At 43.0% G+C, this 27,892-nt stretch overlaps 1 protein-coding gene across 2 annotated transcripts; it reads right to left on the minus strand.

Annotated features, from left to right (window-relative positions):
* Nucleotides 1–13,477: 13,477 nt before the first annotated feature.
* On the minus strand, nucleotides 13,478–24,906 carry ISCA1 (iron-sulfur cluster assembly 1). Of its 2 annotated transcripts, XM_006066845.4 has the most exons (5): nucleotides 24,714–24,863; nucleotides 20,381–20,485; nucleotides 17,565–17,618; nucleotides 14,879–14,984; nucleotides 13,478–13,773 (listed from the first exon to the last, which is right to left on the minus strand). In XM_006066845.4, the coding sequence occupies exons 2-5, from the start codon at nucleotides 20,399–20,401 to the stop codon at nucleotides 13,625–13,627; spliced, it is 330 nt and encodes a 109-aa protein (XP_006066907.1). In that variant the 5' UTR covers nucleotides 20,402–20,485; nucleotides 24,714–24,863; the 3' UTR covers nucleotides 13,478–13,624. The 2 variants fall into 2 exon arrangements, with proteins under 2 accessions (XP_006066907.1, XP_006066906.1); XM_006066844.4 differs by lacking the exon at nucleotides 20,381–20,485 and having other exon boundaries at nucleotides 24,714–24,906.
* Between the last annotated feature and the right edge of the window lie 2,986 nt (nucleotides 24,907–27,892).

The following is a 27,892-nucleotide window of genomic DNA, read 5'->3' on the forward strand; positions in this document are numbered from 1 at the left end:
GGACTGGCGTGCTGCACTCCATGGGGTTGCAAAGAGTTGGACACGCCTGAGCAACTGAACTCAACTGAAATAAATGCTATCTTTATGTACCCTGAAAAGTTCACCTTTTAACATGAAATTTTGAAATTACAGACTCTCAAGTTGGCGGGCAGGGAGAAACCTATCTCACTTTACTTTTTCATCATGTATAAGTGCAAGTCACTCAGCTGTATCTCACACTTTGCAACCCCATGGACTATACAGTCCATGGAATTCTCCAGGCCAGAATATTGGGGTGGGTAGCCTTTCCCTGCTTCAGGGGATCGTCCCAACCCAGGGACCAAATCCAGGTCTCCCGCATTGCAGGCAGATTCTTTACCAGCTGAGCCACATGGGAAGCCCCATCATGTACAGACCTCTTCTGAAATGTTGGAGGAGACATACTTTCCACTTGAGTACCTGGGGCTGCCCCTCCTCTCATGGCAGCCCTCACAATTGTTACAACCTTCTCTGCCTGCTTTCAGAGGACACATACCATGTTTAACTCATTTTTCCACAACATGTTTTACTTGCTTTTAGTGAATTACATGTGTTGGATCTGGGGACCACATAGGTTTTGTCAACTCTGGAATTTCCAGGGCCTCAAAAAATCCCAGCATAGTATAGGCATAGAATAAGTTTTTGTTTATTGATGGAATGAATGAATAAAGAGATTGAATACTGGAGAATAAGGAACAAGAAAATATTCGTTGGAGCACCAAATTAGTCTACTGACTATTTCCACACATGAGTGAGGGAAGTCTCACATATTTAAATTGTTATACTTGATCAGGTTTCTGCTCATGAAGAATTTCACCTGGGTCAGGGATTATATCATCTTTTGATGCTTTTCTTAAAATGACCCTAATTATAATGATGCTAAAGCCGAAACTCCAGTACTTTGGCCACCTCATGCGAAGAGTTGACTCATTGGAAAAGACTCTGATGCTGGGAGGGATTGGGGACAGGAGGAGAAGGGGACGACAGAGGATGAGATGACTGGATGGCATCATTGACTCGATGGACGTGAGTCTGAGTGAACTCCGGGAGTTGGTGATGGACAAGGAGGCCTGGCGTGCTGCGATTCATGGGGTCGCGAAGAGTCGGACATGACTGAGCGACTGATCTGATCTGATCTGATTCATAAATAACCATCAACAGGCATACCACCAAAAGACCATTTCATAGGTAGAGAACTAAGAATTTATCATCATGGCTTAAAGAGCATTGATAATAACAGGTCAATATGTTTAGGCCATCTAATCTTGACAAAGGAGATTAAAAAACATCACCAGACACAAGGGCAAATGGATTCCGTTTATATGAGGTGCTCTCATGGGTGCTGGGTTGCACCCATGAGTCCTGTCTGACTCCTTTGCAGCCCCACAGTCTGTAGCTCACCAGGCTCCTCTGACCATGGGATTCTCCAGGCAAGAATACTGGAGTGGGTTGCTGTGCCCTCCTCCAGGGGCTCTTCCCAGCCCAGAAATGGAACCTGCATCTGTTATGTCTATTTGTATGGGCAGATGGGTTCTTTACCACTAGCGTCACCTGCAAAGCCCTAATGTCACTGCACTTCACACTTAAAAATGGTTAAAATGGTAAATTTTATGTTATGTATATTTTACCACAAAACCTACCACCTGCACCACCTTATGTGGTCATTCAAAGGACCACACAAGACTTTCCCAGGTTCTGGGTCAAGTGCATTAGGATAAGAATAACTTGTGGACCCTCCAGGTTGCCTGGTTCTGCTGGTTAGGCAGGGGTGGCCAAGTCAGGGATCCCAGCTACCAAGGAAGCTACTAAGAAGAAATGAGGCTGGGTCCCCAAATAGTGTTTGTATCTCAGAATACCTTAATGAAACCATAGTCAGCAGTTACAGAGTTAAAACTGTAGGTGACTGTCCTGGCCTTTGAGCTCTGTCACTTCATGGGTATTTCATGCTAATCAGAAACCCTGAGCACAATGGTGGATGTTTAATAAAGACAAACATGGGCATGAATGATCACTTAATACAGCCAGGTTCTTCCAGAGAGACTGAAGTTTAAAACTTGGCACTCAAAGGTGGTCTGGGAGCAACAGCATGGCCTCCTCTTGGCAGGACTTCAGACCTTTGGAATTAGGGCTGTGTTCTGACAGATTCCCAGGTGACTTACCACCCTAAAGCTTGAGAGGAATTGCTTCAAGACACGAACTCCATGGGGAACAATAAAACAGGTAGTTTCTAGTGAACAGTTTGGGGATTACTTGTTTGTGGAAGTAAAACCAAGAAGTAAACCTCTAGGCTATCAAAAACATAGCTTGAAGCTGGGGGAACTACTGCTGGACAGGTCCCTTGCCTTGGGGAAGGCTGAATTCCACTCTATCAGCTAAGATTCTGTGGGAGTGAGGGAGGAAGTGGATATCACACATCCTGCAGTATCTTAACCCCCCACATGGGCTGTGTGTCTCCAAAGAGGCTGAGGGTAGGGTGGACCTTCAGCCCTACTCTCCCTCTGAATCTGCTGTGGCCTGCAGGGCCCAGGGGCTTCAGCTACTACTTGATTAAAGCAGATTTCTCTCTACCTAGGAAGTCTCTTTAGAGCTAAATCAGCTACTTCCCGACCCAGGGATCGAATCCTGGTTTCCTGCATTGCAGGCAGAGTCTTTACCATCTGAACCACTAGGCAAGTGCAATCAGCTACTAAGAGAATACAATTTCTCTGTATTATTATATTTTTTGCTCTTTTCAAACAAGTTACTGTGGTCCTTTGAGAGAAACAGCAAATTTCCCCTGGATTTTAATGTGGGACCATAACCCCTTTCCTGATGGGAGAGACTGACTGGGGGGAAACTGGGTCTTGTTCTGATGGGTGGGGCCGTGCTTTGTAAATCTTTAATCCAATTTTCTGTTGAGGGACTGGGTTGTGCTCCCTTTCTATTGTTTGACCTGAGGCCAGACTGTGATGGAGGTAATGAAGATAATGGCAACTTCCTTCAAAAGGTCCCATGCATGTACTGCTGCACTCAAAGCCCCCAACCCTGTAGCAGGCCACTGCCGACCCATGCCTCCACCAGACTCCTGGACACTCATGAGCAAGTCTGAGTCAGTCTCTTGTGGGGTCACTGCTCCTTTCTCCTGGGTCCTGGTGTGCACAAAATTTTGTTTGTGCCCTCCAAAAGCCTGTTTCCCTAGTCCTGTGTAAGTTCTGGTGGCTCTATGGAGGGGTTAATGGCGACCTCCTCCAAGAGGGCTTATGCCATATGCAGTTCTACTGCACTCAGAGCCCCAGTCCCTGCAGTAGTCCACAGTTGACCCATACGTCTTCAGGAGACACTCAAACACAGTTCTGTCTCAGTCTCTGTGGAGCCTCTGGGTCCTGGTGTGCACAAGGTTTGTTTGAGCCCTCTGAGTGTCTCTGGTGGGTATGGGGTTTGATTTTAAACATGATTTTGCCCCCCTACAGTCTTGTTGGGGCTTCTCCTTCACCCTTGGATGTGGGGTATCTCCTCAAAGTCGCTTTGGTCTCTTGTTTGTTAAGGTGCTTTCCTCCAGGGAGTTGAGGATGTTCTACAGAAACGTTAGCAACAAGGTCAACTAGGGTTTGGGCAGGAGGATCATTTGTTGTTGTTCAGTCGCTCAGTCATGTCCCACTCTTTTCGACCCCATGGACTGCAGCATGCCAGGCTTCTCCATCAGAGGGCAGGCAGAATGAAAACCACAACACAGGAAACTAACCAATCTGATCACATGGACCACAGCCTTGTCTAACAATGAAACTATGAGCCATGCTGTGTAGGGCCACCCAAGATGGATGGGTCATGGTGGAGAGCTCTGACAAAATGTGGTCCACTGGAGAAGTGTATGGCAAACCACTTCAGTGTTCTTGCCTTGAGAACCCAATGAACAGCATGAAAAGGCAAAAAGATAGGATACTGAAAGAGAAACTCGCCAGGTCAGTAGGTACTCAATATGCTACTGGAGATAAGTGGATAAATAACTCCAGAAAGAAGGAAGAGACAGAGCCAAAGCAAAAACAACTCCCAGGTGTGGATGTGACTGGTGTGATGGAAGTTAAGCCCAATGCTGTAAAGAGCAACATTGTATCCAAACCTGGAATGTTAGGCCCATGAATCAAGGCAAATTGGAAGTGGTCAAACAGGAAATGGCAAGAGTGAACATCTACAGTTTAGGAATCCGCGAACTAAAATGAACTGGAATGGGTGAATTTAACTCAGATGACCATTATATCTACTACTGTGGGCAGGAAACCCTTAGAGGAAATGGAGTAGCCATCATGGTCAACAAAAGAGTCCGAGATGCAGTATTTGGATGCAACCTCAAAAATGACAGAATAATCTCTGTTCATTTCCAAGGCAAACCATTCAATATCACAGTAATCCAAGTCTATGCCCTGACTAGTAATGCTGAAAAAGCTGAACGGTTCTATGAAGACCTGCAAGACCTTCTAGAACTAACACCTGAAAAAGATGTCCTTTTCATTATAGGGGACTGGAATGCAAAAGTAGGAGGTCAAGAGATACCTGGAGTAACAGGCAAGTTTCTCCTTGGAGTACAGAATGAAGCAGGGAAAAGGCTAATAGAGTTTTGCCAAGAGAACGCACTGGTCATAGCAAACACCCTCTTCCAACAACACAAGAGAAGAATCTACACATGAACATCACCAGATGGTCAATTCTGAAATCAGATTGATTATATTCTTTCCAGCCAAATATGGAGAAGCTCCATATAGTCAGCAAAAACAAGACCAGGAGCTGACTGTGGCTCAGATCATGAACTCGTTGTTGCCAAGTTCAGACTTAAATTGAAGAAAGTAAGGAAAACCACTGTATCATTCAAGTATGACCTGAATCAAATCCCTTATGATTATACAGTGGAAGTGAGAAATAGATTTAAGGGAATAGATCTGATAGACGGATGCCTGATAAACTATGGATGAAGGTTTGTGACATTGTACAGGAGGCAGGGATCAAGACCATCCCCCAGAAAAAGAAATGCAAAAAGGCAAAATGGTTGTCTGAGGAGGCCTTACAAATAGCTATGAAAAGAAGAGAAGCTAAAGGCAAAGGAGAAAAGGAAAGATATACCCATTTGAATGCAGAGTTCCAACGAATAGCAAGGAGAGATAAGAAAGCCTTCTTAAGTGAACAATGTAAAGAAATAGAGGAAAACAATAGAATGGGAAAGATTGGTTATCTTTTCAACAATATTATAGATACAAAGGGAACATTTCATGCAAAGATAGGTACAATAAAGGATAGAAATGGTATAAACCTAGCAGAAGCAGAAGCTATTAAGAAGAGGTGGCAAGGATACACAGAAGAACTATAGAAAAAAAGATCTTCATGACACAGAAAATCAAGATGGTGTGATCACTCACATAAGCCAGACATCCTGGAATGTGAAGTCAAGTGGGCCTTAGGAATCATCACTACCAACAAAGCTAGTGGAGGTGATGGAATTCCAGTTGAGCTATTTCAAATCGTGAAAGATGATGCTGTGAAAGTGCTGCACTCAATAGGCCAGCAAATCTGGAAAACTCAGCAGTGGCCATGGGACTGGAAAAGGTCAGTGTTCATTTCAATCCCTAAGAAAGGCAATGCCAAAGAATGTTCAAACTACTGCACAATTGCACCCATCACACTTCCTAACACAGTAATGCTCAAAATTCTCCAAGCCAGGCTTCAGGAATAAGTGAACAGTGAACTTCCAGATGTTCAATCTGGATTTAGAAAAGGCAGAGGAACCAGAGATCAAATTGCCAACATCTGTTGGATCATCAAAAAAGCGAGAGTTCCAGAAAGACATCTACTTCTGCTTCATTGACTATGCCAAAGCCTTTGACTGTGTGGATCACAATAAACTGTGGAAAATTCTTCACGAGAGGGAATACCAGACCATTTTCACCTGCCTCCTGAGAAATCTGTATGCAGGTAAAGAAGCAACAATTAGAACTGGACATGGAACAACAGACTGTTTCCAAATAGGAAAAGGAGTACATCAAGGCTGTATATTGTCATGCTGCTTATTTAACTTATATGCAGAGTACATCATGAGAAATCCTGGACTGGATGAAGCACAAGTTGGAATCAAGATTGCTGGGAGAAATATCAATAACCTCAGATATGCAGATGATACCACACTTACGACAGAATGTGAAGAACTAAAGAGCCTCTTGATGAAAGTGAAAGAAGAGAGTGAAGTTTGGCTAAAGCTCAACATTCAGGAAACTAAGATCATGACATCTGGTCCCATCATTTCATGGCAAATAGATGGGGTAACAGTGGAAACACTGACAAACTTGATTTGTTTGGGCTCCAAAATCACTGCAGATGGTGACTGCAGCCATGAAATTAAAAGATGCTTACTCCTTAGAAGAAAAGCTATGACCAAACTAGACAGCATATTAAAAAGCAGAGACATTATTTTGCCAACAAATATCTATCTAGTCAAGGCTATGGGTTTTCCAGTAGTCATGTATGGATGTGAGATTTGGACTATAAAAAAGCTTAGCACCAAGGAAATGATGAACTGTGATGTTGGAGAAGACTCTTGAGAGTCACTTGGACTGCAAGGAGATCCAACTAGTCCATCCTAAAGGACATCAGTCCTGAATATTCATTGGAAGGACTCATGCTGAAGCTGAAACTCCAATACTTTGGCCACCTGATGCAAAGAACTGACTCATTGGAAAAGACCCTGATGCTGGGAATGATTGAAGGCAGAGGAGAAGGGGATGAGAGAGGATAAGATGGTTGGATGGCATCACCGACTCAATGGACATGAGTTTGAGTGAACTCTGGGTTTGGTGATGGACAGGGAGACCTGGCATGCTGCAGTCCATGAGGTCACAAAGAGTTGGACAAGACTGAGTGACTGAACTGAACTGATAACTCCCTAATTGGGGGGTTATATTTCCATAAACTCTTTCTTTGACTGATAATCCATGGGCTTATCTTGTGGCTCCATTGGTAAAGAATCTGCCTGCACAAAAATATACAATGGAAAAAGACAATTTCTTTAAAAAGTGGTGCTGAGAAAACTGGTCAACCACTTGTTAAAGAATGAAACTAGAAAACTTTCTAACACCATACACAAAAATAAACTCAAAATGGATTAAACATCTAAATTAAGACCAGAAACTATAAACTCCTATAGGAAAACACAGGCAAAACACTCTGACATAAATCACAGCAAGATCCTCTATGATCCACCTCCCAGAGTAAAGGAAATAAAAGCAAAAATGAACAAATGGGACTTAATTAAACTTAAAAGCTTTTGCACAATGAAGGAAACTATAGGCAAGGTGAAAAGACAGCTTTCAGAATGGGAGAAAATAATAGCAAATGAAGCAACTGTCAAAGAATTAATCTCAAAAATATACAAGCAGCTCATACAGCTCAATGCCAGAAAAATAAAGGACCCAGTCAAAAAATGGGCCAAAGATCTAAACAGACATTTCCCCAAAGAAGACATACAGATGGCTAACAAACTCATGAGAAGATGTTCAACATCACTCATTATCAGAGAAATGCAAATCAAAACCACAATGAGGTACCATCTCACGCCTGTCAGAATGGCTGCCCTTTATAAGTCTACAAACAATAAATGCTGGAGAGGGTGTGGAGAAAAGGGAACCCTCTTATACTGTTGGTGGGAATGCAAACTAGTACAGCTACTATGGAGAACAGTGTGGAGATTCCTTAAAAAACTGGAAATAGAACTGCCTTATGATCCAGCAATCCCACTGCTGGGCATACACACCGAGGAAACCAGAATTGAAAGAGACACGTGTACCCCAATGTTCATCACAGCACTGTTTACAATAGCCAGGACATGGAAGCAACCTAGACATCTATTAGCAGACAAATAGATAAGCAAGTTGTGGTACATATACACAATGGAATATTACTCAGCCATTAAAAAGAATGCATTTGAATCAGTTCTAATGAGGTGGATGAAACTGGAGCCCATTATACAGAGTGAAGTTTAAGTCAGAAAGAAAAGCACCAATACAGTATCAGTTCTGTTCAGTTCAGTTGCTCAGTCGTGTCCGACTCTTTGCGACCCCATGAATTGTAGCATGCCAGGCCTCCCTGTCCATCACCAACTCCTGGAGTTCACTCAAACTCATGTCCATCGAGTCGGTGATGCCACCCAACCATCTCATCCTCTGTCGTCCCCTTCTCCTCCTGCCCCCAATCCCTCCCAGCATCAGAGTCTTTTCCAATGAGTCAACTCTTCTTATGAGGTGGCCAAATTACTGGAGTTCATATTAATGCATATATATGGAATTTAGAAAGATGGTAATGACGACCCTACACGTGATGGTAGAGACACAGATAAAAAGAACAGAATTTTGAACTCTGTGGGAGAAGGTGAGGGTAGGATGATTTGAGAGAATAGGATTGAAACATGTATATTACCATATGTGAAATAGATGGTTTGATGCATGTTCAGTGTATCCATTGAACAGTCCAAGTTCGATGCATGAAACAGGGCACTCAAAGCTGGTACACTGGGACAACCCAGAGGGATGGGATGGGAAATGAGGTGGGAGGGGGATTTGGGATGGGGGACACATGTACACCCATGGCTGATTCATGTCAATGTATGGCAAAAACCACCACAATATTGTAAAGTAATTAGCCTCCAATTTAAATAAATAAATAAAAAAGAATCCACCTGCAATGCAGAAGACCTGGATCTGATCCCTGGGTTGGGAAGATCCCCTGGAGAAGGGAAAGGCTACCCACTCCACTCCAGTATTCTGGCCTGGAGAATTCCATGGACTGTATAGTACCTGGGTTTGCAAAGAGTTGGACATGACTAAACCAATTTCACTTTTTCACTTTTCCATGGGTGAGAGGGGCTAGGACTGTAATGTACTGAGCATGTACTCTAAGCTGATGCTGCTTGCCTGCAGTTAGCTCAGCTGCTGCTGCGTCACTTGAGTTGTGTCCAACTGTGTGTGACCCCATAGACGGCAGCTCACCCGGCTCTGTTGTCCTTGGGATTCTCCAGGCAAAAACACTGGAGTGTGTTGCCATTTCCTTCTCCAATGCATGAAAGTGAAAAGTTAAAGTGAGGTTGCTCAGTTGTGTCTGACTCCTCGCGATCCCATGGACTGCAGCCTACCAGGATCCTCCATCCATGGGATTTTCCAGGCAAGAGTACTGGAGTGGGTTGCCATTGCCTCCTCCGTTAGCTCAGCAACTGACCCCCAATTCTGAGCTTGTTCTAGAGAAGGGAAACAGGCTGAGAGAAGTTACTTAACCTGTGCTAGGTCTCAAGACTACAAAATGACAGAACTCATGATTCAATCCAGGTGTATCTCACTCCTGACATATGTGCACACCAGCCTCCTACAAATAGCATAAACTAAGCATCAGTATCACGTTTGTGTTTATTCCACCCTGAAGCTGTCTCTCTGACCCGAGGCGTGTCTGTCTGAGGCACAAATGTGATGCTGGTAGTTAAAGACAGTAAAGAGCTTTGCAGGCAGTGAATGTCCTTACAGCTGTTAGATGGCAGGGGAATTACCAAGCGCTTAACATCACAGGCTTCTGCATTTCTTGATCTCAGCCTTCAAAACAAGAAAGGCTGGTTTTTTAAGATATGTCTTGTTGAGTGAAATCTAGGAAGTTCTGGAAACCTAAGGGACATCTGATCTTGCAGGGATTTTTCCAACCCTATTCTACCCTCTCCTCTTTGAGGGGGAAAAAAAAAAGCCATTCTTGTGGGTCCAGAGATAGAAGGCAGGGCCCACCCTTCATCTCTTGAAAGAAATTCCTCAAGGGGTATTTTAGTCACAGTGGCCTGAGCCCCACAGTTAATGTCCTGTATGGAAGACTGGCTGGGCTTCTAAACCTGATCTAACCATGATCAAGCATTGGCTCTGCCTCCCCCTGAAGCTCCCTCCATAGCAGCTGATGGCCTTTGTGTCACACAGGGTGCTACCAAGTGACCACATAGGACACCCAGGGGCTGAAGCAGCGCTGGGATGAATAGGATGCAGGACAGACAGGACATGATATGGCTGTAGGAGTTATTCTGCCAAATAACCACGTGCATGGTGCTAAGTGAATATCAAAGAAGATGACAGTACTCCTGACTTCCACAACCTTTCACTATAGTGCAAGCAACAAACCAAAACCCAGACACCAGCACAAACATTGCTAATGTGATTGGCCAAAAGTCACAAAATGATAGCCTGCTGGGGTTGGTGGGTTAGTGGAGTCCCTCCCACTTCACCTAAAGCCTTCCTCACGCTGGCTCCACCCTCAGATCTCATTTGGGGTTTTGCAGTAGCTTCCTCCTGCCTTCTTCATGTAGCCTTCTCCAGCTCCACAGGGGAGCCACGGCGACACTTCACAATGTAGTTGTTTTCATGACCCCCTTGGGAAAGCCTTAGCAGCTCCCAACACCCAGAGAACTGAGTCAGTCCAAGGTCCTGGGCCCACCTGCCCATCTCCTACACCTTGTTCCTCATAGTCTTCTAAGTGTCTAGTTTCCTAGCGTGCTTTTAACCCTCTTTACTTTTGTTCATTCTCTTCCATCTTTCCCCTCTAAGACTCAGCTCACATGTCATAACCTCTTAAGATACCTTTTTAGAGGTGCACCTGCAATCTCTGTTCTTATCATGTGTGAAAAAGTGGAAGTGTTAGTTGCTCAGTGGTCTTTGTGACCCCATGGACTACAGCCCACCAGGTTCCTCTGTCCATGGAATTCTACAGGCAATATTGGAGTTAAAAAAAAAAAAAATACTGGAGTGGGTAGCTATTCCCTTCTCTAGGGATCTTCCTGATCTTGAACCCAGGTCACTTGCATGGCAGACAGATTCTTTACTGTCTGAAATAAAGTGAAGTGAAGTCACTCAGTCGTGTCCGCCTCTTTGCGACCCCGTGGACTGTAGCCTACCAGGCTTCTCCGTCCATGGGATTCTCCAGGCAAGAATACTGGAGTGGGTTACCATTTCCTTCTTCAGGGGATCTTCCCAACCCAGGGATCGAACCCAGGTCTCCCGCATTGGAGGCAGACGCTTTAACCTCTGAGCCACATCCTTAAATACCTTTTTAGAAGTGCATCTGCAATCTCAGTTATCATGTGTAGCGTGACCTAACTGTGGGGGTCATGGGCTTGGAGTTAGATTGCTGTGGCTTGTTGTCCTGACTCAACTACTTACCATGTGACCTTAGGTCAACTATCAATATTTTATCCATGCTATACTTCAGTTTCTCATTTATGAAAAAGACAGTCATCAGTTACTTTACTGGGCTGTTGTGAAGAGTATGCTAATCAGAACAGTTCCTGGCATGAAGCAAGTATGGAATAAATACTATTAGCCTTTACCTACCATTTTATTTTACTTACCCTATTCATTGGTGTCTGTCTAATTTGTCAATGCTGAGATCTTTGAGATCAGAGCCTGTCTCTGGTTATCTGTGACGTTTCAGGGATGTGAGAGACCAGGTGCTTACAAATACGCCTGAAGGTAACTGCTAAGCAGCTTTGTGTAGGAGATGAACATAAAGCTCAAGAGACAGAGTTGGAAAAGGCATTCCATATCAGGAGTAATACCACGTGAGAAAGGAAAGAACAAATCTGCGTGGGAGGGTGTAGGCAGTCTGGATGAAGCGAATGACCCTTAGAATGAAATGGGGAGAAAGACAATGCACGAGAGGCTGAGGATGAGGATGAGGACTCTGGAGCCCAGAGCAGTCTGAAATGGTCTGTCAACAGGCTGCACAAGAAACCCAGCTACTGAGAGTGGATGGAACAGAACTGGGTGCGGAAAATCCTGGCGGCAGGGAGACCGGTTAGAAAAATCCAGCATTACCTACTAGGAGCAACAATGGCTCTCCTCCCAAATCCTGTCTTAGAAGAAAAGGCAACTTTATGATCACAAAGAGGCTACTTTTCTTTTTTTTTTTATTGGCAATTCAATCTCTACATATATACAGTATTGCATAAATTATAAGTGGGTTGACAATTATAGTAACAATACAAATTCATAAGCATTTACATGAAGCTGCTGCTCTAGGTTTTGGGGCATCTTGTGCCAGGTACCTTAGTAAATATGTCAAACATAAAGGAACTCGGCTACTTCAATTCATAAGAACAGGCCTTCAAAAGCAGCAAATATGTCATCTCATAGAATACTTAATAAGTCAAATCCAGGAAAATCGATAACTAAAGGACAAAAGGAACACTCTTTAAGAAAGCGTGGCGATAAAAATGTTAGGTTAAAATATTAGGCTTAAACTTTTAGCAACTGGACTTAGGATCCAGAAAGTGTACACATGCTGGGAAAAGATCCCCGTGTTCTGCTTCACAATCACTACCACATTCCAAAAGAACAATTCTGGGTTGCTACGGTGTCCTCTTCCCTGCTAGTATGAACTACTGTTCCAAGTCTTAGTGAAACAAGATGGTAATTCACATAAATGGGTTTTAAAATAAGACTCTTCTCACCCTAAATAAAACAAAGCTAAATATGCTCTCCAAATTACAAGGAAATCTAATCAAAATGCTGACCAGGTAAAGAAGCCAGATCACCCATTTACCTCCACTGGCTGCATCAGAGCACAGAGCTGGTGTGGCACCTCCAAGAGAGGAGATGTAGGTGGTCCCCGCTGTGCCCCAATCCAGCCTGCAGTGTCGGGGGACAAAAGCCCATCAGCATTCCTCTGGTTTTATTCCCCAGGTAAAGAATTGAATGAATGGGTTAGATGGCTTTTCAGAGAACTTTCTGCTATTTTTTTTTGGCCTTGCCATGCAGCATTTTGGGATCTTATTTCCCTGATCAGGGATGGAACCCATGACCCCTGCAGTGGAAGCGGGGAATCTTAACCACTGGACCACCAGGGAAGTCCCTTAAAGAGACTTTAAGAGAAAGGATCTGAGTCAGCTTGAGGTCTCACCTCTGGGCAGATACTTAAGAGTGGCAAAAGAAATGGACTTAAAAACAGGTGGGTGAAGTATTTATCTTCTGATCTCATCACTGGGAACTGTTTGGCACTATAGTTCAAGGAAAGCTTTGTCCACTATTTTAATCTAATGGCTGGGGATGCTACAGGGTGATAAGCAAATGAGGCATCTGACGCTGAAAATTCTGGATAAAAAATGTAGGAACACGATGCCAAGTCTGGGTAGGAAAACAGTTCACCATCACAGAACACCAGCAGTCTAGACTTCTTGCCTCTGAATTTCTAGTCATCAATCTTGTTGGGAAGTGAAAGATCTACCAAAGCACAGCTGTTAAGAATACGTTTTCTGAAATCCTCCCAGGAAGGCTACTTTCATGGAACCAGTTCTAACAGAAAGGATGCAGGAAGGAGAATTTAACTTTTTCTTTACAGACCAGAAAGATGACCAAAAGAGAGCAATGGATTCTCATTTTCTGTCTCGTATATAGAACAAAAGTATCAATTCTCTGGAATCTAACACACTGGCTTCATTTTCGAATGCATCACTTTATTTTCCTTGGAAGGCAGATATACATTACACACCTTAATCACGTGACAGTCACATGGTTTCTTCAATAAGCCCCAGAGCTTCCACAGGTCTCCGGCGGCCTACAGCCCGAGCAGTCCTGAGGAGTCAAATGTTAAAGCTTTCTCCACAGCCACATGTTCCTTTGATGTTTGGGTTATTGAACACAAACTCACTGGATAATTTGTCTTCAACATAGTCCATTTCTGTTCCTAACAGTGTTAGCTGTGCTTTCTTCTCGATGAACACTCTGACTCCTGAGGGAGAAGAAAACGTTGAGTCATAGAACATGAGTCATGCCCACCCTGGAACGTGCTGATTCAAAGCACAACTGAACTTTAAATAGTAACCACTAACAGAAGTCAAACAAGACGCTTTTGAATCTGTCTCATTTCCTTTAAGGAATGCAGTGCTCAGTTTCCTGTCTGTCCCCTTTCCTACACAATAATTTATGTCAAAAACAATTGTACTAGGCGAGACAGCTGTACACAAGCAAATTCCATGACAATTCTATGTAAAACTGAAATTTGCCACATGATGAAAATCTGTATATTCTCAGTAAGAGTGCTGTAAAGATGCAGTCAATAACATTAATGAAAATCCTGAAATGACATCTGTGCACACAAAAAACCTCCAAGCCTAGAGAAACACAAAGGACTATGATACAATGGACTGATTTAGTAAGACGAAATCAGAGTGATCAGGACAAGTAGTTCTGTTTTTCTACTTACGGATTGTTAAACTGATAATAACATAACTTCCCAGTTACTATGTAGGTGGAGGTAGGTATCCTCATAAATACAAATGGATTAAGAAAGCTTTCTTCCTTACAAGAAACTGAGTCAGATAAAAGATTACAGGATTAAGATACTTTTATGCATTGATTTTAAAATATTTACTTATTTGATGTAGATGCTTCACACCAAAGTGGTTGGTTCATTCAAGTGGTTGAAGTTTTATCATCTTAAAATCTTTAGACACACAATGATAACCTTTCATAACTGAAACAAGTAAGTTTATCCAATAATCTATCAACTGGTTACTAAGAGCACAGCTCCAGGGTAAACTTAATTGGGTTCAAATGTTCACAAGGCCATTTCCTAGCTGTGTGACCTTATGCAAACATATTTAACCTCTTAGTGCCTCAGTTTCTTCATCTACCAAATGGGGGCGATATAGAACTATTCGCATTTAGTTGCTGTGCATAAAACAGTTAACATATGAAAGCTTGTTAAACCACGTCTCCCTCATAGTGAGCATTAGACACCATTCTTATTATTATCATCATTATTCTTCAGGCTTCAGAAGGCTCAACATTTTAGGTAGAACAAAGTGCCCAGAAAAAGTTTGTTTAAAGCTCACCATCTTGAATAACTTCTTCATCAGAGTCTCCTTTTGTCTTTGTATATTCTAAAGTGTAGGAAAGGCCATTACAACCCCTGGTTCGGACACCAACTTTCACACCAACCTGAAAAGGCATTGTAAAAGTAAACTTGGTTTTGAGGTAGCACAGATTAAACACTTATATTAATAAAAGCCCTATCTGACATTCATTTCTTCAAAAGTGAAAGATAAATATTAGATTTCTGTTATAAAATGTCCCTTTAGGAAGCAGAATGAGAAACTAGCATATAAACATCTCAATTATCTACACATATCACTACAATGCTGGCAGGGATCTGAAAAAGAATAAAAACCAATTATATACAAAGAAAAAATACAAAGGGAACACTGCCCCCCAAAACTACAGTCACCGCTACTATAAAAACGAGCTATGTTTCTTCCTGTTTTCTTTCAGCCTATGTCATATAAAATCTAAACTTTTTTTGGCTACATCATACAGCTTGTAGGATCTTACTTCCTTGACCAGGGACTGAACCTGCACCCTTGGCAGTGAAAGCCCAAGGTCCTTATCAATGGACTTCCAGGGAATTCCCTAAGCATAACTTTTATTAGGAGTAGAAATAAAAAAGTTTATTCTCTGTTTTTTCCACTGAAAACATTTCCCCATGTAATTAACTTGCATAATTACCATTTGCAATTCATGCCTTTATAATATTCCACTATACCTAAACCCAAGTTTACTACTTAACGATTACTATTAGCCATTTAGTCTGGGAATAACCATTTTTAAGGGAAGAATTTTAATTCCAAAAAGGAATAATCACCTTTGCTTTTTTTAAAGGAAAAAAATATCCAATAGCAGAGATGACTATCTAAGAAAATTGGACTTTCTCAAAAATGTTTTTGCTCCACTTCATCATGTGAGCCTCTCCCAGAAGTTTCCCTGTAGTTAGGTTCACCAAGGTTGATAGGCCATCACCTGGCAATCTCATTTTGCCTCTCCGTGACATGGGGCTGTAATTCTGTAAACATTCTTGACTACCAGAAAGCAAAAGATTGCAGTCAACGCAGACACAAGAAATTTAAAAAATGATCAAAGAGCACCTTAAAAATACTAATGTCTGCGTCTGCGTAATTTTCTAACATTTCCCCAATTTCTATTCTAGGGTCCCATCTTCTTTTTCATGTGTTTATATAGCATTATCATAAGAAGTATCATTTCAGTAAGCTGATCTTGTTTCCCTGAAAAGCAGTAACATGTGCTTGCTCCAGTAAAGTAACTATAACGTGGGAAGATATCTGGTGAAGATCGTGAGTTAGATGCTAAGCCATCTGGGGGTTCTGAGGAACCAAAGCATTCAGAGCACTCTCTTCTGTCCTCAAACAAGCAGACAGTAGTCTTATGCACACCTTCAGAGTGACAGCTTTGAGAATCTGCGAGGAAATTCCACATACTCAACATGACAAATAATAAACTGCCTGACTGAAATTCTGGAGCACATGTCATAAATATTTAACTTAGCTTTTATCTTTACAACAGGAAGACTCAAAGGAGCAGGAAGTTCAACTATCAGGAATAGATTCAGGCACTTTAGGTAACTGGAGTTTGGAAAAGGAACTGCTTATGCCACAAACAACACCTGATGAAGCGTCTGCTCAACCCTTTTCACGTCGTGAACAAACATTCCTCAACACTACAAAGCAAAATTGTGTCAACTGGTCAATTTATGCTCTGGTCTTTAGTCTACCCAAACTGAGTTGGAACACTGATACACTTTAGATTTAATAATTCTTAGGAGGAACATGCTAGAACTCCTATTACACTGTAACACAGATTGTGCAAAAGAACCCAGAACTTACTCTGTTGTCTAATCACCAAATATTAATTGTCTTGGAAGTCATTTACATATCCCTTAGATAATTAATGATGCACTAAGATGATATGCATACCCCTTGTTGAACAATTCTACATCTAAGAATATAGTCGACATAGATGAACTAAGCTACGCCTACAGGTCTAGAGCAATGGGCATGCTATAGACAGTAAATATATGCTGAATAATATTTGTGGCAGCATCGAAAGAGAACAACCCCAAAGACCTTTTATATGAGAGCCTGGCTAAATTTGTTCAGTGGAATATACTAGTCTATGCAGCCATGAAAAAGCATGAGGACTTTACATAAGGACAGGGAAGGATGTTCACGCTATATTATCAGGGCAAAGCAAAGAGTTACCACAGCCTGCATGGTATGTTTTCACCCAGGTAGGAAAAGAGACACACATGCAAACATAACAAGCAAAGCCCAGGCTGGTGGTTCCCCTCAGGGAATTACTCTGGCAGAGGCCAGAGATGCTGCTAAACATCCTGCAATTCACTCTCAACAAAGAACTACACAGTCCAAGACATCACCGGTGCTGAGGCTGAGAAACACTGGTAGAGGTATAAATAAACTACAGATGTCTCTGCAAAGACACGAGAAGGCTGCCTCTTAGAAGGGAGAGTGAATAAAGAATGTGGGGTGAGACAGTGACTTCCTTTTCATAACGACCTGTGTTATTTGCATGTAACAATCATGAGCATATTTCACTTTTTAAATAAAAACCCCTAATTAATGAAAGTATACTGTTTATCACAAGATAAACTTATTGTGGAAACACACCTTCAATTTGTTAGTAAATATTTGTCTGATTGGTTTTACTTACATGTTCAGGCTTATCTTTAAGAAGTTGTTTTATCTTGTTTACTGCTGAAGGTGTCTGAAAAAAGAAAAGGTTATCAAGTTGTTAGTTACAAATTTTACGTTCTTCAAAGCATTGTATTTCCTAGGCTTTAAGAATTCAGGACTAATCTTTAACAAATTCATGGGATGAATTTATGTTCCATTCTTGCCAAAGTACCTTTTGGATTTTATGGAGGCATATGAACTCTACTCAATCAAAAGCACTTTAAAATTAAAAAAAAAATATCTACTAGCAACATCCTCTTCATCCCTCCTTCCTCTAATCTGGTCAAGGAGGGCTCCCTGTCATAATCTCTATGGTACTATCTACTTAGATCACAAACTTAGTTTTTCTGGTCAGCATATACTTTGTATCCCTACATTATGCTCAGCAAAAGGCACTCTGCCTGACAGCCAGAAGGCACTCAACACTCAGTGAGTGACATCAAGCACTGCACTGGGAGAGGCAACTTTCAGGCATTTCCCCTGTTGATCATGATTAACTCTGTTGCTCATTCTGCTTACCCTAAACCTATTCAGAGCCAACAAATGCATACTTAGAGAAAAAAGTGACATAGAGTAATAACACATCAAATAACACAGAGTGTGCCTCTCATACCAGTCCCACCAAATGTTCAGAGATTCCTAAATCAGCATCTCGGGTATCTAAACAACCAGAACTATGCTAGTCAAAGATACAAAGAAAGACACACAAGAGTTTTCAGGAGAAATGCTGTTTAACTGAGCCTAGTTTTCTCAAAATAAAATGTCTTGATGTACTTATTACATGTGTATAGATAAACTTCCTTGAGGAAAAAGCTTTTCCAGGGAGAAAGCCTGTCCCAGGGCATTCTTGGTCTACTTCTTAGCTGTGTCTTAGCTCAGTACTTGGCTTAAACAGGGATAAAAGTCCCTATTCCTCAGGATTCTTGTGAAGAGTAAATGAGCAAATTAACGAGCATCTAGAACAGTGCCCGGAACAAAGAGCTCAACGTAAGCCAGCTGTTACTACAACGATGAGAGTATGTCATCATGAAGAGGCATCTTTCCTACTTTTTGTTTTACTAGCTCCTCCAGCTGGCAATGCTGTGCTGGCTCTCTAATTTTCTATACATGCATTTCCCTGGTCATTAAATTGAGTGGACATTATGACCATCACTGGGGCCGTAACTCATGCCTGTGCTGGGGGAGCGGACTCCACGGATGGCCCAGGTGCGCTCTTTCACTCCGTCTTGTGGGGGCTTGGCCAGAAATGAAGATGCTGAAGCAGAGTCTGGGCCCAAGAAAAGTCATGAAACCAATTTAGAAGGTTGAGACTGGCATTAAAAAAGCAACCCTCTCCCTCCCCACCAAAATAGAAGATAAACCAATGCACTGAACTCGATTCAGTTTGTGAAACTCTGACTTCGGTTATTAATACACGCTGTGTACATATTCCTTACTGTGCCTCATTGAAAAAAAAGTTAAATGAATCACAGTGGGTTAAGGTTTAAAAAGGCCATTTCCCACGGTTCTATCAGAACAGAAGCCAACAGAGCAACAACTTGGAATGGGATGGTGGTCAGGGAAGGGAGGAAATGCTGAAGGATTATGGATTTTTTTTTTTTTTGAGATTACAGTATGTCAGCTTCAAATAGTTACAGAAATATTAGTGAAAAAAAATTTAAGTGCTTATTTACCCTTCTAAATACTGCCAGTAAAAACTAGCTTTCTAAAATTTCCCGGTCAAATTTCCCATGTGAGAGAAATTAACCTAATTACTATCAAATTACAATCAACAGATTTTCAGTAAATTAAAAAAAAAAATGGCACAGCCACCGGAAAATATTTGCTGCAAGTCCAACCTGATGTGGAACCTTGGTTTATAGCTGGTGGCTTGGAGGTGTGCCGCTGTGTGATGTAAGATCAGGGCATGCACGCTATGCTGCTCCTACACCCCCTGGTGTTTCTTTTCATCCCAACCAGAGACTGGACCTGGGCCAGTCTTTGGCAATGAAAGCAGCAAACCCTGACCACTGGACAACCAGGGAACTCCTGAGCCCTATAACTTTCTAACGTGTCTAATTTGCCTTTACAAAAGTAACATGTTTCCTTTTTTTCTCAACTCCTGGTAGAAAACACTTAAGCAACCAAACAAAAACAATTCAGAGAGAGTGGTTCACTTATCACAAAGTGGTTGATGTTCAACATCTAATACTGAAAGGAGCTTGAGGGAAAAATAACCTGTCGGGGAACTGTCCTTACAGGAATCAAAACGTGTCTTAACTGTCTAGCGTCAGGCAGAAACCAAACGTACCCCCTTGGGAGGAGTGCTACTAATGAGGATGTATAACCTTGCTGAGTACTCAATTCAGGGGAAAGAATCTTCCAAGTGATAGACTTTCAGAACAAATCAGAATGACCGAACAGGAAACATTTGGGACCTAAGATCCTTCCAGGAAATAATATAAAAACTTCAAAACAACATGCTGCATGCCTAATGGCTTTCCAACTTCAACATACTCCCCCAAATAATTCAGAAACCCACATCTGTCCAAGAAATTTATGTATAATTAATGAGTCTAATTCACCTGAGATTTGGTCAGTGAATTAAAATTTGAGCAGCCCCTGAAACTCAATGAAATATAATGATGTCTTTTATATGTGTATCACAGAACAAAACATTCTTTCAAGTGAGAGTATCTTTGAGTGAGACATTTTGGCCTTAAAAAAATAAGAGTTCCAGTCTGTTTTTGTTGCCGAAATTACGGGAAAAAGCACTGTAGATGAAAAAACTTTAACTACTTCATAGCAACATACTTTTACTTTATCCAATGCCATAGGGTTTCTATTCCTTGTAGCAGAAACTTTCCATCCTCAATACTGTATTTCCTTAGTCATTCCCCAGGCAATTTTCATTTTTTGCTGTTTAAAGAAACAAGATTAAAACCCAAAGTTAACTCCATGATTATGTATACTAAATATGAGCCAACAGCTACAACCTATTTTAGTTTCATAATAAATCTGACATTTTACAGTTTAAAAAATGGCAGATAAGGAGTAGCCAGTGAATATATTACAGTATACTCTGTTTAACTCATTCTTTAACAGCTATGGCATTATGGTGCCGTTTCCCTTTTGCCTTTTACTATTCCTGTGTCTGCAGGTAATCATTGTATCTATTCACAATTTGTAGCCTACTTTTGAAAGTTTAACATGCTTCTTATTTGACACATAGTATAATAACATACATATATTCACTGTTTGCTGAGCACTTTCCAGATGCTTAATGGTTTATATGCATCATCGTTTTATTTTTTCGATTCTGTGATTTAGGTATTAAAGATTAAATATTCAAAAAGTTGCACAGGACTACCAAGTCAAAGAATGAAGAATTATGACTCCCAAACCTTTAAAAAAAAAAAAATCATGATTTACAATCATGATTTACCTATCTCACCAACAGGATTCACTCTAATGTAACCAACCTTTCATTGTTAGATATTCAGGCTACTTTCAATCGTTTCCTGTGCAATACCCCTTAAACTATCTCCATATACAAATCTCACAGCCTGGTCACTGTTCCAAAGGACTTCTGGGCTAGTTCTTCAGTGAACAGTTCCTTGAGCCCCAGTGTATTTAACTTATATTGTTTCCATACCCTTCTCAACCAGGTGCAGCTAAAAATTAAGCCTTAAGACACTCACTGTATATAATAAATTAACTTCTCTCCGGTGCATCAAGAATGATGCTGGCTATGTGCCATTAATCTTTAGAGCTTTAGCTGAGCCTTAGGCCAGCTGTGGGTATATCTCTAACAGTAAAGTAGGGCTGCAATGATTCTAATTTGTATAATGGAAATAAAGGGCTCTGCCAGCAGTGGGGGTTTCCCAGGTGGCACCAGTGGTGAAGAACGTGCCTGCCAACGGAGGAGATGTAAGAGACGTGGGTTCGATCCCTGGGTTGGGAAGATCCCCTGGAGGGGGGCATGGCAACCTGCTCTAGTATTCTTGCCTGGAGAATCCCATGGACAGAGGAGCCTGGCGGGCTACAGTTCATAGGGTCCCAGAGAGTCAGTCACGACTGAAGTGACTGAGCATGTACGCATGCCAACAGTGGAATGTTAAATCTTCAAATTCTTTGGTTAGCCAGAGTAAAATTACTCTGGCTTCTGTATGTTCAATACCATTCATCAATTCCTGGGTCTGCAGGGAAGTAGGGGAAGGGGACGTCATCCACCCTGGATGTTCTCTGCAGGTGTCAAGGGTACTGCCTTTGATGTGGTGGGTTGAAATCTTACGTATTCTATCAAGGACCTACCCTGGGCTGCATAAAAGTGCCTGGGACTAGTCTTTTAAGTCTTTCTTTCCAGCAAACGGCCAACTTCTCCTGGATTAACATCAGTTACTGCTGATAATTTGGTGCTGAAAACATGGAATCATACTTCTTGCTGACAGGTATAGCACTTCTCCACGGTTGCAATACATCTAATTCTTGTCAAAATACATCTATGTCAAAACATATATTTAGCTAACATTTCTCTCCTTACCAGTTTTATTATCTCATTAAATTTGCTCTCATCTCTCTTCACTCATTAGTCCATTGATGATTTCACCCCTTTTGCACTTAAATGAACATGGTGGTGTTAAATGTTTGCAAACACTTGAAAATTAGGCAGACATCAATACATGTGTTAAGGCCAGTGTGTTAAGACTAGGCAACACATGCCAGGTTTAAAATGACTGCAAGCCTGCTAACCACAGACCTGTGGTGGAAAGCAACAGGGGTGTGCTTTGGCACTAGCTAAGATCACAGGGAAAGTGACTGAAGTGTACTAGAGAGTTAAGTCGGATAAATTCACACAATGGACTCCTGCATGCTAACTGGAAATGTTGATATAAGTAAGGCAACACAGTCCTTGTGAACCGAGCACTGATACGATAAAGCAGTGCTGGTGATAGAACTGGCCTGGTAAGCTAGAACAAGTCAGCGGGTATAAAGGAGCAAGCATGGATTGAGAGCTCAGGTCTGAGAAAGTGAGCTACGTTATCATTCCCAGTCATTTCTAGAGGTGCCAAAGGCCTGGCCCATGACTGTGTCCCAGGAGGGTGGGAAATGTAGGTCTTAGACTTAATGGTGTATCCTTCAGAAATGAAAATGGGCTTGGTGGCACAGAAAATAGGAATGTAGAATACAGGATCACCTCCTTATGGACCTAAAACAGTGACCCATTATGAAAACAAATTCTCCCACCTGATTGTGACTTTATTCTGTTTCCCTAAATCCTAATTTTCTGGCAGCAAGCCCTATGGCATTCAGTTCAGTCGCTCAGTTGTGTCCGACTCTTCGCTACCCCATGAATTACACCACGCCAGGCCTCCCTGTCCATCACCATCTCCTGGAGTTCACTCAAACTCACGTCCATCGAGTTGATGATGCCATCCAGCCATCTCATCCTCTGTCGTCCCCTCTTCCTCCTGCCCCCAATCCCTCCCAGCATCAGAGTCTTTTTCCAATGAGTCTACTCTTCGCATGAGGTGGCTAAAGTGCTTGAGTTTCAGCTTTAGCATCATTCCTTCCAAAGAACACCCAGGGCCGATCTCCTGGAGAATGGACTGGTTGGATCTCCTTGCAGTCCAAGGGACTCTCAAGAGTCTTCTCCAACACCACAGTTCAAAAGCATCAATTCTTTGGCGCTCAGCCTTCTTCACAGTCCAACTCTCACATCCATACATGACCAATGGAAAAACCATACCCTTGACTAGACGGACCTTTGTTGCCAAAGTAATGTCTCTGCTTTTCAATATGCAATCTAGTTTGGTCATAACTTTTCTTCCAAGGAGTAAGTGTCTTTTAATTTCATGGCTGCAGTCACCATCTGTAGTGATTTTGGAGTCCCCAAAATAAAATCTGACATCTATTTCCCATGAAGTCACTGGACCAGATACCATAATCTTTATTCTCTGAATGTTGAGCTTTAAGCCAACTTTTTCACTCTCGTCTTTCGTCAAGAGGCTTTTTAGTTCCTTTTCACTTTCTGCCATAAGGGTGGTGTCATCTGCATATCTGAGGTTATTGATGGCATTAGATTGAATGAAATCCATGATTCATTCTCATCTTTTTTTCCCAGTCTTCAGCAAATGCTTGCGCAAAGGTTTCTTAACCAAGAGTCGTGTGTGTGTGTGTGAGAAGAATGCTGATTATAAGTTTTCTTATGAAATTAATCTTTTAAAACTACAAATAGTGACTGCTTAATGGGCAGGGGGTTTTCCTTTGAGGCCAGGTGTGTGTAGGAACTACAGTTCCATAATACTGTGAATGTATTAAACGTCACCGAATCGAACGTTTAAGAATGGTTAATTTTCTGTGAATTTTCCCTCAGTTAAAAACAAAACAAAACTGGGCAGTACGTCGAGGAACCAGCATGCACAGTTAATCCTGTTAAGGAGCTACAGCACGTACTCTAGTCCCCTTTGAGTGTTTGACCTTTCACCCCGAGTACGTTGTAAACTCACTCAGGACAGAAATGTATCCTTCTTTGTTCTTTGTGAGAGTCACTACGGCCTAGGACTGCTGGAGGCACAGAGTATCTCAAAGCCTCTTCCACCCGAGACATAAGGAAGCAACCCTTTGTGCACTGCAGCTTTGATCTTCGCAAGGGGGGTGGGCTTTGTTGTCTGCTCTCACGGCGCTCACGCACACCACTGAGGTCCTCCGGCTGGGCTCGAAGCGGCTCCTTCATAAGGGCCTCAAGCTGGTTCATTCACCCGTTACGCCTGGAACCTGGCACATCAACCTCTAAACCACCAGCGATCCCCAGCACTGCAGCCCCTGCGCGACCCCCAGGTCCCGGAAAGCCGCGCTGGACTGCCGGGGGCCACGCTCACAGCGCACCTCCCACCTCCGCACGCGACAGCGCGCGGCCTGCTGGGAAACGTAGTTCCCGGGCCTAGGTTCCCGGAGCCGCGCCCGCCCGCGCTTGTTTATCTCAGCAGCAGGGGCGAGCAGGCTGTGAGGGCGATGCGGCGGCTGCGGACCGGGTCTAGGGCGCAGTCGTCGGGCCGTGCAGTGTCCCGCCACCCTGACCTCCCACCTTGTGGGGGGCAGAGGTGAACCAATGTCACCGGCCCGGCCACGCGCCCCAGCCACTCACCAGGGTGAGGGCGGCCCGGGTGGGCTGCAGCTTCCTCTTGCTCACAGCCCGGACAGTGGCCCGGACTAACGAAGCCGACATCCTCGCCGTCCTGCCGCCCCGGTGTCTAGGGCTGGAGGTCGGCCATCTCAACCTCTCTCCATGGACACCGCGGGCGCTCTGACGCCACAAGCTCCTGCGCAAGTAGCCCTAGGCTCCGCCCCTCGAGGGCCCGCCCTCGCGATCGCTATTGGGCGGCCCGTGTGAGTGACGGGCGGGGGCGGGGCGCGACGATAGGGCCTCGGTCACGTGACGCGGGGCGCAGGGGTCAAAAGAAAGGTCGTCACTTTGCCGGCTGTCTTGGCTCGCAGTCTCTAGCAGCGCTGGGGCACGTGGAATGAGCTCCGCCTTGTGGACTCAGGGGGCGCTCGGTACCTTGCTCTGCCCTCTGGACAAGGTGTGGCGCCGCCGATTAAGAGCTCAGAGAAGTCCACAGGCCGGAGAGCTGCAGCTTTCAAGGACAGAATGGATCCGAGGCCCGGGCAGCTCCACACAGTCCCGTCTTCCTTTTTGGTTCAGCGAGGCAGTTTTTAGGAGTGTAGGATTACCGCAGATCAATAAACAACCCTTCCGCTTTCCCCCAAGCTGCTCGGGAGGTTGAGAGATGGTACTAATGCAAAGTTCGCTTTAGGTTGGAATCCAGTCTTACTGTAAGATGTGACTGGGCAGCTTGGGGGATACTCTTTTATAGCGAGTATCAGTCGATAACTTTATTGAATACCTGTTGCTTGTCAGATTTTGTGCCACCCTTTAATCCACAAATATTTCCAGAGCCTCAGGCACTATGCTGCTGCTCCTAAGTCGTTTCAGTCGTGTCCGATTCTATGCGACCCAATAGATGGCAGCCCAGCAGGCTCCCCCGTCCATGGGATTTTCCAGGTAAGAGTACTGGAGTGGGTTGCCATTGCTTTCTCCACCCCAGGCACTATACCCGGGCATTATTAACAGGAAGCCCGGTAAATGGAAGGAGGAGAGAGATAGTGGTAGGAAGTGCAGCAGCGGTTGCAGATGGGAGGAAACCACCAGGAAAGGAGGCATTTCTCTTGGAAGTGCTAGAGGTAAAGGGGGAAAGAAGGGGTTCTGTGGAGTGGTGCTGGGGAAGATGGATTCTTGAGCCGTGTTTTGATGTGGAAAGAACTGTTCAGTGAATTTTTTTTTTTTTTTTTTTAATCTAAAAATGCCAGGCCAGGGCTGGAGTAACGAGTTTGGGCTAGGAGAGGGCTCCCGCTTGTCCCTCGCTGTGCGCACCACCGCGAGTGGAGTGTGAATTGTTTATTAGAGCCCAGTTATATTTCATCCCTCAGATCCTACATAATTGGCTAGTTAAGAATTCATTAAGTGATTGTCTCTCTATCGAGATGCAATCGCACTGACAGTAAGAGGATGGTTATTTTTCCAAGCCCTGCTATACACATAAGAAACTGGGATTAGGCGATGGTAGCATGGAATTTTGGCTCATTTTCGACTAGGTTGGTGATCTAGGTCAAGGCATGTTCCTTCTCATCCCTTTTCTCCTACAGGTATGGTGAAAATTAAACGAAAAGCTCTTGGAAGAGTACAGGGCATACAGGAGCACTCCATAAACTGTGCTAATGGGTAATGCATACTGGAAGATGCCATAAATTGTGAAAATACCTTATATGGTACAATACCATTATACATTTGTCTAAACCCTCAGAATGTGCTATGCCAAGAATGAATCTTAAACAATGGACTCTGGGTGATAATGATGTGCCCCTGTGGGTTTGTGGATTGTTAACAAATGTCCCACTCTGGTACGGCGTGTGGACAGTGGTGGAGGTTGGGGCACTGCACACTTAAGGGAACTCTGCTTTCTGCTCAAGTTTTACCGTGAACCTAAACCTGCTCTAAAAAGTAAAGTTGGTTAATAAAAAAGTTAAAAAAAAAAAAGCCTTGCCATGCTCTCCTCCAAGGGATCTTCCTAACCCAGGGATCAAAGCCCCATCTCTTATGTCTTCTCCTGTATTTGCAAGCGGTTCTTTAACACTAGCGCCAACTGGGAAGCTTTTGTAGGTTGGTGCAAAAGTGTTTGCGGTTTTGTATTATTGAAATCTGCCATTTGATACTGGGATACATTCTTAAATAAATGTGGTTATGTTGTATACCATTTTAATGTGCATTTCTCACTTTATGTTTTTTGCTAATGACTTACTACTTGCTGATTTTAGACTATGGAAATGATGTTAGGCAAAAAGCAAATTTGAGCAACTTTCTTATTTGACTTCAAAATGGGTCGTAAAGCAGAAGAGACATCTTGCAACATCAACACCACCTTTGGCTCAGGAACTGCTAACGAACATACAGGGCAGTGGTGGGTCAAGAAGTTTTGCAAAGGAGACCAGAGCCTTGAAGATGAGGAATGCAGTGGCCAGCAATCAGAAGCTGACAACAACCAATTGAGAGCATTATCGAAGCTAATCCTCTTACAAGTTGCCCAAGAACTCAACATCAATCATTCTATGGTCATTTTGCATTGCAACAAATTGGAAAGGTGAAAAAGCTCGGTAAGTGGGTGCCACAGGAGCTGACTGCAAATAAAAAAAACCGTATTTTTGAATTGTCTCTTATTCTATGCAACTGTACCGAACCATTTCTGGATCAGATTGTGACGTGCAATGAAAAGTGGATTTTATACAACCAGCGGTGACTAGCTCAGTGGTTGGACCTAGAAGCTCCAAAGCAAACTTGCACCAAAAAAAGAGTCATGGTCTGTTTGGTGGTCTGCTGTAGGTCTAATCCACTACAGCTTTCTGAATCCTGGTGAAACCATGACATCTGAGAAATATACTCAGTAAATTGATGAGAGGTACTGAAAACTGCTGAATCTGCAGCCACTTGCAGCCAGCACTGGTCAACAGAAAGCACCCAATTCTCCCCATGACAATGCATGTCACACAACCAGTACTTCAAAAGTTGAACAAATTGGGCTATGAAGTTTTGCCTCATTCACCAGACCTCTCAGCAACCAGCTACTTCTTCAAGTATCATGACAACTTTTTGCAGGGAAAACACTTACACAACCCACAGGATGCAGGAAAGGCTTTGCAAGAGTTCATCGAATCCCGAAGGATGGATTTTTACACTACAGGAGTAAACAAACTTATTTCTTGTTGGCAAAA

This window comes from Bubalus bubalis, chromosome 3 (assembly GCF_019923935.1).
Source record: "Bubalus bubalis isolate 160015118507 breed Murrah chromosome 3, NDDB_SH_1, whole genome shotgun sequence".
Classification (NCBI taxonomy): domain Eukaryota; kingdom Metazoa; phylum Chordata; class Mammalia; order Artiodactyla; family Bovidae; genus Bubalus; species Bubalus bubalis.